General features: G+C 41.6%; 1 protein-coding gene across 1 annotated transcript in view; it reads right to left on the bottom strand.

Annotated features, from left to right (window-relative positions):
* The window catches only part of bdh2 (3-hydroxybutyrate dehydrogenase, type 2), a 90,509-nt gene extending 76,635 nt beyond the window's left edge, over positions 1-13,874 (bottom strand). Inside the window, exons 1-4 of the mRNA XM_048613568.1 lie at positions 13,475-13,874; positions 12,747-12,845; positions 3,896-3,975; positions 3,117-3,222 (exon numbers count right to left, since the gene is read on the bottom strand). Of these exons, the coding sequence (XP_048469525.1) occupies positions 3,117-3,222; positions 3,896-3,975; positions 12,747-12,783 (223 nt within the window). The 5' untranslated portion in view covers positions 12,784-12,845; positions 13,475-13,874. The remainder of the gene's footprint in view (positions 1-3,116; positions 3,223-3,895; positions 3,976-12,746; positions 12,846-13,474) is intronic.
* Positions 13,875-13,954: the final 80 nt, after the last annotated feature.

The raw sequence follows: 13,954 nt of genomic DNA, 5'->3' as shown, positions 1-13,954 counted from the left end.
GAGTCGGGGACTTAAAAGTGAATACAGTCCTGCAACTATGATCCCACGGCACTACTTGAAAACAAACAAGAGAGTTTTCAGTGTATCTTGACTAACAGGTGTCAGCAAAGCACCAAGAGAAACAAATTAACTGAGTGTCATCTCATTGTTATTTGTGACAACTTGCATCAGCAAACTGGCCACCATGTTTTCCTACAAAGCTGTCACTTCACATCAGAAAGAATTAATTGGCTTGCTACAATTATGAGAATCAAAGGATTGTTATGTCTTGGACTTTTTCTTTATTGATGAGAAATGAATGGTCCCTGGAAAGATGGGCTTCAATCACCGGAGAATTTTCTTTTCAGTTCCCATTGAGTCCAGGTTTGCCGGGGCTCTGTATGTCACACTTAGTGTCAAAGGCAGCCATTCTCATCTCCCCTTTGGAGTTCAGTTCTTTTGTCCACATTTGGTTTCACTGAAGCCAGGAGTCAAGTGGGCCTGACTGAACCCAAAGTGATTGTCAACAAACTGGTTACAAATGACAGCTTAATCAATAGCTCTTTTCATCACTTTGCTAAAGACCAAGAATAAACTAATGGAGCTGCATTTGAAGTGGGCTGGCTCTGGTTGGAATGGGGTGAGGCTAATTCTGGAACAGAAGTCTTCAGTACTGTTGCTGACATGTTGTCAGAGCCTATACCCTTCAGCCATTTCTGGGTCTCCCATGCAGTAAATGGAATTGGCTAAAGGCTGACAACTATGAAGCTTGGGTCCTCAGGAGGAGGCTGACATTGATCACCTACCTGGCATTTCCGGCTGAAGGTAAATGCAAAGGGCTCAACTTCACTTTTTGTACTGATGTGTTGAACTTAAGGATATTTGTTCAGTCTGCTCCTCCAACCGGATGTGGCAATACTGCAGGGCTTAGATCTGATCCATTGGTTGTGGGATCACTTAGCCCTGTCTATTACTTGCTGCTTATGCTGTTTGCTTGTAATTCCAATAGGTTGACAACTCAGTTTTGGGTATGTCTGATGCTGCTACCAGCATGCTGTCCTGTATTCTTCATTGAAACAAAGTTGATCCCCTAGATGGATGGTAATGGTAGATGGGGAATATACCGCGTCATGAAGTTACAGAGTGTGATGAGTACAAATCTGCTGCTGATGAGGGCCCATAGCACCCTGTGGATTCCCAATTTTGTGTTGTTTTATTTTATGAATTCTGTCTCATTAGGGTGCTGATAGTGCCAGACAACACCACAAAGGGTATCCGCAACTGAAGCTGGGATTTTGCCTCCTCTAGCGCTGCAAGATGGTCACTCCTGTCAATATTGTCTTGGATAGATGCACCTACAAACAAGCAGGTTGGGTAGGATGAGGCCAAGTAGGAATTTTCCCTTTGTTGATTCCCTCTCACCACCTATCACAGCCTCAGTCCAACAGTCTCAAATTGAACAGTCACATCCTGCAACCATCTCAGGATTCCAGAGATCCATCCTGGTGTGGCCAGCTGCTGCTGGAAGATTTGGGAACTTGTCTGGAAACTAAGGGGAGCATCCAAAGGCAGTCATTTGAAGTTACTACTCTGAATAACCGGGCATAAACCAATTGGAAACTGGGACAAATGGTGGATTGTTTGCTAATAAGGACTGTACGTCCTGTGGAGAACACGATGTGAGGGGAGTATAAAAGAGGAATGTTGCTTTCTGTAGATTAAAGTTGCCCATACAAATGGTGTTTAGCTAATGGCTTTATTTAGCCATTTATTACAATAAAAAAGTCTTAAAATATTAAATCTTGCTGTGTTGACCTTTTCAGTTATTAACTGAAGTTCAAATTCAAATATTTTTAAACTGATCAGTCTCCACAGATTGTAGATACAGGTGGACTGCAGTGGTTCAAGAAGGCAGCTCACCACCACCTTTTCAAGGGGCAACTAGGGAAGGGCAATAAATGCTGGACCCAGCCAGCGACAGCCACATTCCACAAATGAATGGGAAAAAAAAGGCTCTACAGCATTCTAGGATGTTCTAAGGGTGTGAAAGATATTGTATAAATGTAATTTATTTCTTTTTTCATAGTTCTTCAGATTTTCCTGGCGCACAAACCTTTCAAAAACCTCAGTGACTGTTCAGCTGGAGTATCATGGTCAGTGATAGCAGAACAGACTAAAATGTCTCAATCTTCCAAAAAACAAAAAGGAGTAACATTACCTGACTTTTTTTTAAACTTCCAGCACAAAAACTGAACAGCTCTACCATATCTTCTAGTGGCCAACTCACTGCAGACATTGGTATGTTCCAATAGCAGGTCATCTGCCTGCTCTCACAAGTAGTGAGAATTTTTAAAAAACTTGAAAACAAACATGAAAAAAATAAATAAACCTTATCCACTTGGAGCCAAGGAGTTTAAATAGAACCATGACATCATCCTAGTGTCTAGAATTTATTTTGTAAGTTCAACTTGGGAAAATAACTGTAAACTGTAAGTCAGTAAATATTATGGTGCAATTTTTTTAATAAAACATTTATGCAAGCAAGTGAAACAGTTTCTCTTTCCAAAATATATGTTTAATTGGAAAAGTTCAAGCATGAATCAATATTTGTCTATTTGGTGCACTTCTATATGTAACTGATATTAATACAGTTAATATCTAAAATACGCTCCACTTACAGATGCGTGCATTTGCTGTAATACTCAAAATATTCCATACCATCCAGAACAAACCTACCTGCTTGATCAGCACCCATCCCCAAATTAAACATTCACTCTCTTTCTCCAACACTCTGTGACAACAATGTGTACCATATACAAGATGCAGTACAGTAAGTCACCAAAACTCCCCCACTCACATTTTCTAAATTCATGACCACTGCCCATGTAGGAGATCAAGAGGTGGGAATACCACCACCCACTAGTTTCCTTCAAGACACAAACCATCTGAACATATCTTGTTATGCTAGCATTGTTGCTGGATTGTAGCTAGAACTCTCTGCGTAACAACACTACAGCTGTACGTATGCCACATGGACCGCAGCAACTTGGACAACTAATACTGGTCTTGCCAGCAGCACCCACATCCCCCCAACAAAAAAACATCAGAGAACAAAAAAGTAAATTGCATGTAAAGACAAAGTAAATAGCAAGCAGATCGATTACCGAAATATTGCTCCAATTCCTTTAGTTTCTCTTCATTTATATCAGTAGCAATAACCTTAGCACCCTCCTTTCCAAATGCCTTAAAATTTAAAAGAGAAAGCAGGAAAATCATTTTGACAGTTTTGTATGAATTATATATTATCTTATACTGTTCTAAATTCAAAAACACATAAAAAAATGAACCAGTATGATTTCTAAAGTAAGGTGCTAAAGTAAGGAGTTAAAGTAAGGAGTTCAATCAATATGTGGCCTGGATCTTATTTAATGGACATCATATGTCACTAATGTTTTACTTGAGAGGATAACTGTTTTTAAACAAAGTCCAAGTCCACATTTTTAGTGAGAGCTTACTTTCAGTTAGCCATGTCATATAACTTTCACCCCACTGATGTTAAGCTCCCTGTATTCACATGCAATTAACCCATTTTTAATCCCAGCAGCTCCAGAAACATGTCAGAACATCTTTGAACAGGTTGTTTAGAAGTTTTATACATCTATCCATCTATCTATCACCTGTAACCTTACTCCATTAGGTCTCAGACATCTTTTCAAACATTATTAGATGATAACTACCAACAATATATTACATTAATCACAATTTTAAAATGTGAAATCGACAAGAACTTCCAATACATGAGTAGACAAATGAGGAGCTACTAAAATTTTTGGATCTTTGAGCCTGATGTTTCATTCCGTGGGATCATGGCTGATCCAATTACTCCATATTGTATACATTAAAACGAAAAACTTACAATTGCACATGCTCGTCCAATGCCTTGTGCTGCTGCGGAGAGTACAATCACTTTTCCATCAAGTCGACCCATCTCCCTAGCTAAAAAAAACAAGAAATTATGCTCAACTGAAGATTTTTCTTTTTGTCAATAGAACAGCTGTACTTTTATACAATAGAGGTGATAGTGTTGAACTGCTTTTGAGCCACTGCAGTCTCATTAAAATTGGGAACGTTCTAAAGGTTGGAATTAATGCAGCATAGATATTTCTGAGGGTAATGGGGTTGGAGGAAATCACAGAGATAAGGAGGAGCAAGGCCAAGGAGAGATTTGAGAACAAACGAACATTTTAAAATTGAGACACTGTTTAACCAGGATTTAATGTAGGTCAGGAAGAATGATAAAAAGAACAAGATGGGTGTTCCAACTCTGCACAAATGCATTCAAAGACCCAATTTCACTTTTCCTTGCAAGTGTACACTATGCTGACAGTTTTCAGAGTGTTTCCAATATAACCGTTCTCCCGTGATTGCACAACTCAAATGTACAAGATGCAAGATATGGAAGATGAAAGCATGCACGAGGATGACAGTATCATGCACTGCACTGGTATCAAGGTGGGAGCTTTTTTTTTGTACAGTGCAATGTGAAACCAATGTACTTTCTTGGTTGAGCTTTTCTCAGTTCAGATCTTGCTGTCAATTCTACGCTTGCCCTGAAGCTACAGATTGGAATTTTTCAAGACATTCTGAAATACATTTTTAAAAGACTTGTGAAAACAAATGTTTTCAGTAAATTTATTTTCCAAGATAAGAATACAGTTTTGAACAAGAATGGGTGTACTGATGCCTGTGCATGAAGCTTTATACCAGGCAGGATTTTGTGAAAATGTGTATTAGTGATACTGTAGCTTTACTATCCAATTGGAAAGATATATTTTAGATCTGTAACTGTCATCCCATGCAGCAATCAGCAGGTTCTCAGACCTAAATAACGATGTTGAAGTCAGATGTCCAGAGGTGGCATATATGAGTCTGCACGGTCTGGACAAGACTCAGCTAGCAGTATTTATAAATATGGTGTTTGCTGTAGAACAGCCCAGCTTTCTATGATTTAGCTCTGGGAATGCTGATCAAGAAAACCCTGATATCTGTTATTCAACAAACTAAGGTATCATTACAGAAACCTCCTGCTACCATTACTGATAGAGAGCCAACAATGTTAGGATCAGAAATGGAATTAAATGGTTTGTATAAAGCTGATGACAACTTTCTGAAATTCAGGAAAATTGATTGCTTCATTCAGCTGTTCAGCTGCTCCAGGAACCGTAAAAAAAATTCCAGACTGAGATACTCGTTGATAGAAATCTCTTCTTCACTGAGTGCTTTGCTGGGGAAAACACTCTTACTTAAAATATAGCAAAAGCTCATCCATCAAAATATTAGTGGATGCAAATGATAGTCTCGACTCACATCCCTTTGGTTATTTTTGGATTTGGACATTCTAGCAGAAATTTGCTGCAGCTAAACACGTTCACTTCTGAACTGTAACAAAGGTGGAAATTATTATCACAAGTCAGATTGCTCCTTATAAATCAACTGTTGCAACAACATATAATCCTGCATTACTTAAATAATTATTAGACTTTCAATTACGGCATGAATGGTTTTACGAATGAGGATATATAGCCAAAAGATGACCACAGATGCAAAATCAGTGGCTGCCCAGACAGGAATACTAGAATGTCATGGCTGAAGGTGCCAAGGGCAATTCAAACAGCAATCCTTCAACAGGTAGAAAGTCAACACAAAACAAACTAAACTGTGATCTCCAATGGCTCCAGAGATACCATGAGGCTGACTAATACCCCGTATCTCCTACTTTCCACAAAATTCCATCTTTGTTTCAGTCACTTGTGGGACATGGATGTTACTGGCTGGCCAGCAATATTTGCCTGTCCTTAGCTGCCCTTGAGAAGGTGATGAGCTGCCTTCTTGAACTGCTGCTGTAGGTTGACCCACAATGCTATTAGGGAGGGAGTTCAGGGATTTTGACCCAGTGACAGTGAAGGAACTGCGATATATTTCCAAGTCAGGATGGTGAGTGGCTTGGGGGGGGAACTTGCAGGTGGTGGTGTTCCCATGCATCTGCTGCCCTTGTCCTTCTAGATGGATGTGATTGCACATTTGGAAGGTGCTATCTAGGGATCTTTGTTGAATTTCTGTAGTGCATCTCATAAACAGTATACAGTGATGGAGGGAATGAATGTTTGTGGATCCGCTGCCAATCAAGCGGGCTGCTTTGTCCTGGATGGTGCCAAGCTTCTTGAGTGTTGTTGGGGCTGCACTCATCCAGGCAGGTGGGGAGTATTCTATCACACTCCTAACTTGTGCCTTGCAGATGGTGAACTGGCTTTGGACAGTGAGGAGGTAAGTTACTCACCACAGAATTCCTTGCCTCTGACCTGCTCTTGTAGCCCTTGCATTTATGTTGCCAATCCAGTTCATTTTCTGATCAATGATAATCCTAAGGATGTTGATCGTGGGGGATTCAGTGGCGGTAACATCAATGAATGTCAAGGGGTGGCGGTTAGATTGTTTCTTGTTGGAGATGGTCATTGCCTGGCATTTGTGCAGTGCAAATGTTACTTGCCACTTGTCAGTCCAAGTCTGAATACTATATTGTCTGCACCTTGTTGCATTTGACCATGGACTGCTTCAGTATTTGAGGAGTTGCGAATGGTGCTGAATATTGTGCAATCATCAGTGAACATTTCCGCTTCTAATCTTATGATGGAGGAAAGGTCATTGATGAAGCAGCTGAAGATGGTTGGGCCCAGGAAACTACCCTGAGGAGCTCCTGCAGAGATGTCCTGGAGCTGAGATGATTAACTTCCAACAACCACAACCATCTTCCTATGTGTCAGGTATGACTCCAACCAGCGGAGAGTTTGCCCCCTGATTCCCATGGATTCCAGTTTTGTTAGGGCTCTTTGATGCTATACTCAGTCAAATACAGCCTTGATGTCAAGGGCTGTCACTCTCACCTCACCTCTGAAATTCAGCTCTTTTGTCCATGTTTGAACCAAGGCTGTCATGAGGTCAGGAACTGAGTGGTCTTGAAGGGACCCAAACTGGGCATCACTAAGCAGGTTATTGCTGATCAGGTGCTGCTTGATAGCACTGTCGATGGCACCTTCCATCACTTTACTGACGATCGAGAGTAGACTGATGGGGCAGCAATTGGCCGGGTTGGATTTGTCCTGCCTTTTGTACATAGGAAATACATGGGCAATTCTTCATATTGTCAGGTAGATAGAATCATAGAATCTTTATAGTATGAGAGCAGGCCATTCGGTCCATCATGTCCACACCACCCCTCCGAAGAGCATCCCACCCAGACACAGCCCCCTACCTATAACCCTGCATTTCCCATGGCTAATCCATCTAACCCGCACATCTTTGGACTGTGGGAGGAAACCGGAGCACCCAGAGGAAACCCATGCAGACACAGTAGAACGTGCAAACTCCACACAGATGGATGTTGTTTGTATGGTCTTCCAGAATGCTTTTTAAAATGTTCCACACAAGCCACTGTTGGTTTGGTGTAAGGCAGTGTTGTAACTGTAGTGGAAAAGCTGGCTAGGGGAGTGGCAGCACAAGCCTTCAGTACTACTGCTGCAATGTTGTCAGGGCCCATAGTCTTTGAAATATCTAGTGCCTCCAACCATTTCTTGATATCACGTGTAGTGAATTGGATTAGTTGAAGACTGACATCTGTGATGCTGAAGACCACTGGAGGAGGCTGAGATGGATTATCCACTCAGCACTTCTGGCTGAAGATTGCTGAGAATGCTTCAGCCTTACCTTTTGCATTGAGATGCTGGTCTCTTCCATCATTAAGGATGGGGATATTTGTGGAACCTCCTCCTCCAGTGAGCTGTTTAATTGTCCACCACCGTTCTGGCAGGACTGCAGGGCTTAGATCTGATCCGTTGGTTGTGGGATCATTTTGTTCTGTCTATTACTTGCTGCGTATGCTATTTGACATGCATGTAGTCCTGTTTGGTCGCTTCACCTGGTTGACACCTCATTTTTATGTATGCCTGGTGTTGCTCCTGGGATGTCTTCCTGCACTCTTTAGGTTGATCCCCTGGCTTGATGGTAATGGTTCAGAGGGGGATATGCCATGAGGTTACAGATTGTGCTGGAGTACAGTTCTGCTGCTGCTGCTGATGGCCCACACACATCATGGATGCCCAGAGTTTAGTTTCTAGATCTGTGTGAAATCTGTCTCATTTAGTACGGTGACAGTGCCACACAACATAATGGAGGTTATTCTCAATGTGAAGGTGGAACCTCATATCTACAAAGACTGTGCTGCGGTCACTCTTCCCAATACTGTCATGGACAGATGCATCTGCTGCCGGGAGATTGGTAAGGATGAGGTCAGGTATATTTTTCCCTCTTGTTGATTCCATCACCGTCTGCTGTAGACCCAGTCTAGCAGCTAGTCTTTTAGAACCTGACCAGCTCGATGATTAGTGCTGCTGAGGAGCCACTCTTGGTGGTGGACAAAGAAATCCCCCACCCAGAGTACATTTTGTGCCCTTTCCACCCTCAGTGCTTCCTCTAAGTGTTGCTCAACATGGACAAGTACAGACTGATCAGATGAGGAAGAACGGCACGTGATAATCAGCATGAGGTTTCCTTGCCAATGTTTAACCTGAAGCCATGAGACTTCGTAGAGTCCAGAGTCAATGTTGAAGACTCCAGTTGTATCAATCCTCAGAACATTAGTAGAGTTTCTGGATTAATAACTAGCAATAATACCACTAGGCCAATGCCTCCCCGTAGACTATAAGGCTGTTCTCTCATTAAAAAGAGATGACTGGTGATGGTTTTAATTCGAGGATCACAACATCTCAAGCAAGGGTACAGGTTGAGAAGGAAAGTCCAAAATGGTAACTTAAGACAGTGAAGGACTTGTTGGCATCACTGTACCTCGCCAACCAGCCATCTAGTCAACTGAGCTAACGGACTCCTACATCATATTATGTCCCAAACCACAGACATGTTTGTGTCTAACCCATTGAAGAATACACTAAAGAGGGGTTATAAACCATGGCAATCCCATGTGTATGAGAAAGAGTGAGACAGACAGTGTGAACTAGTGTGTTGCAAAGGGCTTGAAGACAGTCTTTTGACACTCCTGTGCTGCAGGTAAAACAAATTCCTTTGCTCACTGAGCACTGGAAGTCAGCTGCTGAAGCCACCATTATGAAAGAAATAGGACAAAAGCCCGTCAGCCAACTGCAGATCCAAGAATCTTAGATGCACAGCCAAGATTGTGGAAGGGATTGCTGCATTTTTTTAAAAAGCAGGTTGGTAACAGACATTGTACGTGCTGTTTATATTGCTGCTTGCTCAAGCAATGGTTGGAGGTTACTGCAGAAGGGCTGGCACCAGGGCTACTTACAGAATGAGATTCAGCCAGTAACAGTTAGCTGATTGGTTTGTGGTGTTGCGTTGAGTTGTTAATGACAAAGGCTTTCTGCCTGCCAATAACAATGTGATTGGCTCTCAGGCAGCCATACACCTTGAGGTTGTGAATGATATATTTGTGTCATAGGAGAACAATGTGCATTTTAAACATGCACCAGTTACCCTGAAACATGTTTTGCTGCCCGGTAGCAGAATACATTGAAAGTGGCCAAACAGGATCAGTAAAGCGTCCTGATGAAGGGTCCCAACCCAAAATGTCAACTTTCCTGTTCCTCTGATGCTGCCTGACCTGCTGTGTTCCTCCAGCTCCACACTGGATTGACACAGATTCACGGTGAATATCAACTATATGAATGTTTGGCCTCCATAGCAATGACTGTAGAATCACAAACTTCTTATAGCACAGAAGGAGGCCATTTGGCCCATCGTGCCTGCACCGATTCGTGACAAGCAGTTGTGGTTAAAATCTAACCTGGAGACTTTTATAGCTCAAGACCCCATTCGGACCATGACTCTATTTCGGGCTTTTTAATATTTATAAATATGCCTATGTGTCACTTTTGTCAAGTTAAAACAGTAACATTCATTTGTACAGCAGTAGTAGAAAACATCCTAAGCAGTAATCAGGACAAAATGTTCACCAAGCGAAAGGAGATTATTTTGAAAGGTGATCAAAAGTTTGGACAAAAAGATGTATTTTGATAAGGTGTTAAAGGATGAATTTAAAAGCATGGGGTCCTGATACTGCAAACTTGAAATGGTGAAGTGAATGGATAAGGCAAATGCAGCAAATGCCTAAAACAAACGAACTGTGGGTAAGGGGGTTTATAGGACTGGAGGGTGATAGGGTGGGGCAAGGCCATAATATGGATTTAAATAGAAGAAGTAGATCTGAAATATTAATTTGGTCTGTATAGAAGTTGCCAGATCTGACTACTTACAGCACTTTCTCTTTTCAATTCATGAATTCTTGTTCCTTTAGCAGAAACTAGGTTTGCTAGTCGTTGAGAATACAAGGCTCAACTAATTGAACAATTTAAAAATGATAAAATGATTGATGGAATTGATGCAGAGATGCCTCTGTTGGGGCAAATCAGAACAATACGGTATAATCTTAAATTTAGAGCAAAGCCGTTCATGCTTAAAGAAAAGAAACATTTCTTCACACACAAGGTAGTATAAATGTAAGAACTCTCTACTGCCAAAGGCTGGGGTCAATTGAAGCTTTTAAGACAAAGATCATGATTGGACTTCTGCTTGGTCAAGGCAACAGATATCAGTTAAAGATGGGTAAATGGCATTGAGGTACAAATCTAATGGACCACAAGGAAGGGAAGCATCATGGCAGGTTATTACCATACAAGCAAATCCTAAGTCTGAGAATAAAATAAGTTGCTCTTAAAAATCTTTCTCTTTGTCCAAGCTTTTGATCACTTTAGAAGTGTGTGACATGATGCGTTTTGACAGACTGGATGAGGAGAGGCAATATAAATTTAAGAGTACTATATTAAACAGGAACAGAAAGATGCAGGGGTGTACATATATCAATATTTGAATGTGGCAGAATATGGAGAGAATGCTTATCAAAGCAGATGGGATCTTGCTTTTCATCAATAGAGGCATCAAGTGGGGAGGTTATAAATAAATTATTATAAAGGTCTAGCTCAAATATAGAATAAAATCACAATGGTTAAAGTACAGAAAGAAGCTATTTTGACCTGCCACGTTTGTGTCAGCTCAGTGTAAGGGCAACTTCCACTCCCCCACCGTTTCCACAGACCTATTTTCTTCACAGATAATTATCTAATTCTCTTTTGATGCTTCGAATGACAATGCTTCCACCACACATTCAGGCAGCTCACTCCAGACCAGCTTTATGACAAGTATTTTTTCTCACCATTGTTTCTTTTGCCAATTATCACAATTCTGTACCATCTGGTTCTTAATCCTTCCACCAAAGGGAGCAGTGTCTCCCTATTTACTCTGTCCAGACCCATCATGATTCTGAACGTAACTCTCAAATCACCTTTTAAATTTCTCTTGCTGAAGGGAACAGTCCCAGCTTCTCCATTCTATCCAATAACTTAAAAATTCTCATCCCTGGAGCTGTTTGCATGAATATTTTTTCATCCTCAAATTCTTCCAGAACGGGACACAATAGTCCACGCTGTGCCCTTAGTCCCTGGATCACAGTGGTAGCTTGGTGCATCACCTCAAGTATTGCATCAGCTGCCTCCAACCCATTTCAGTCTTATTCTAATTCTTTAATGGAACATACCTCAGTGTATAACAACCCATTGCCACTTGAATTTTTGATTAGATTAATCATAAATAAAATTCAAATGTTCTTAACTTTATCTTAATCTTGAGTTGATTACTGAAAGCAACTAATTTTACAATAAACAGTTACACCACCCATATCCCTTTCTAAGTACAATGAGAAACAATTACCATCTCTAGATTTTCCACAAATCTGTTTTAATTAATGGCAAGATAGGAAAAATCCAAAAGATCTCACAACAGAAAGTGAAAGTTCAGCAGTTAATATGAAATCAACAAAAGTATGACAGATTGCCACATCCTTGGAATCCCCTCTTGGCTTAAGATGTGACTGAGCATATTTGTCACTGTCAGTGTCCCTAACAAAAAAAGGCAATAATATCTATATGTCGCCCATATTCTCCATATCAGTTTAACATTAACAGCCTAATTTTTGTTCCCAGATCAGAAGCACGGAGATGGGGCATTCCCCAGTCCTGCAATGTGATCCAGGAGAAACTTGCCTGAAAGGTTTTTTTTGTGTTGGGATGATGGGATTGCCAGTGACACCCTATAGTAAGAGTGGAGGGAGGCTGCCCCCTGTGGATATGGGCTCAGCTTAATGTCTGCCACCCTGCACCAGTACAATTTAATAAAAACCAAAACAACTCTCCAGCCTCACCCCTCCTACTATTCCACACAGTGCCCAAATCCCATCCATGCCACTTCATAACCTCCATTCTCCCTTATGCCCCTCTATGCCCAGAGCTCCTTATAACTCAATGCCATCCTAACCACCATGCTGGCATTTTATAGTCTCCATGCTAACCTGTGCCCTTGTATCCATTTCCCTGGTCCTTTCATAGCTCCTGTACTGAAACTAATACCAACTCATGCCAATCCATATCGGTAACCAACTACCATTTATACCCCTCCAACTGTAGCATAAATGCTGCCCCCTCTACAATTCACTTCAGCTCTGATGAAGAGTCATCTAGACGCGAAACGTTAGCTTGCTGTCTCTCCATGGATGCTGCCTGATCTACTGTGATCTTCAGCATTTGTTATTTTCAGTACAGATTCCAGCATCTGCAGTAATTTGTTCCTACCCTTTATACTCTCTCCTCCAGGCGTGTTTATCACCATCCACCACTGGCAAACCTCAGGACGTCCATATTGAAATAAAGTTATTCTGGTGATGAGGGTCACTATTTTAAATAAAGGGGTTTTCAAAACAAAAAAGATCATTTATTCAATAATCTCTTACAGAAACAAACATTAGCATTCTACATTGTTTGATTATCCCAATGGGTTTACGCACTCTTTAGGTAAATTCATGTGTAATTTTCACAATGTTAAAAGCCACTTGAATGCCAGCCGGGAGGTATCTGGCGGAGTTTCTGAATATCTGGGCCTTAAGTCTTGGGAAGAGACACGCACATAACCGTGTTAGAGATAGTAGGAACTGCCGGTGCTGGAGTCTGAGATAGCAAGGTATGGAGCTGGAGGAACACAGCAGGCCAGGCAGCATCAGAGGAGCCGGAAAGCTGACGTTTCGAGTCTGGACCCATAGAAGATGCTGCCTGGCCTGCTGTGCTCCTCCAGGTCCACACCTTATTATCACATAATCGTGTTGGCGTCCATAGTAATTCACTTGGCCAAAGCATACAGGACTAAATGCTGCACCCTGCTCGAGACACTCCCCAGACTTTGCAAACATCACCGTGGCGCTAGAAGAGTCGGTATTTTACTGTAATTTAAATATACTTAAGGGCAGTTATTCTTTTCAATTACACCCGAGGTTTCCAATGCAGTGAATAATTCTGCCACTCCTTACCGTACGCTCTGAGGGTAAGTCAATTTTCTAACTTTCTTTCCCCCAACGACTACGGTGCTAACGTGGAATTTGTACCGTGGGTTTTATGAGGAAGCAGATTTCTATAAACTACAGAGCCCACCAATCCTTGCGCCTACATCCGCTCTCAAACATTCTGCTCGCTTTATTTACGTTCATTACACTGACGTTAAAAATGGGATCTGTGCAGTCAAACGAGCTGCTTCCAGGAGAAAGCACAGGACCACGGAGCTGGACGGGACAAGTGCCTGTTCAATTCCTGGCTAAAAAGGCAGGCACCATTTACAAACTGCAAGCTCGTTATAGGAGATAGCAAGGACTGCACATGCTGGAAGTCAGAGTCGATAAAATGTGGACTTTCCGGCTCCTCTAATGCTGTCTGACCTACTGTGCTCGTCCACGTCCACATTTTATCAAGAACAAAAACAAAGTTACTGGAAAAGCTCAGCAGGTCTGGCAGCA

The sequence above is a fragment of the Rhincodon typus genome, chromosome 1 (assembly GCF_021869965.1).
Source record: "Rhincodon typus isolate 14 chromosome 1, sRhiTyp1.1, whole genome shotgun sequence".
NCBI lineage: Eukaryota > Metazoa > Chordata > Chondrichthyes > Orectolobiformes > Rhincodontidae > Rhincodon > Rhincodon typus.
The sequence above is the reverse complement of the archived record's forward strand: the minus strand, read 5'-3'. Positions and strand labels throughout refer to the sequence as shown.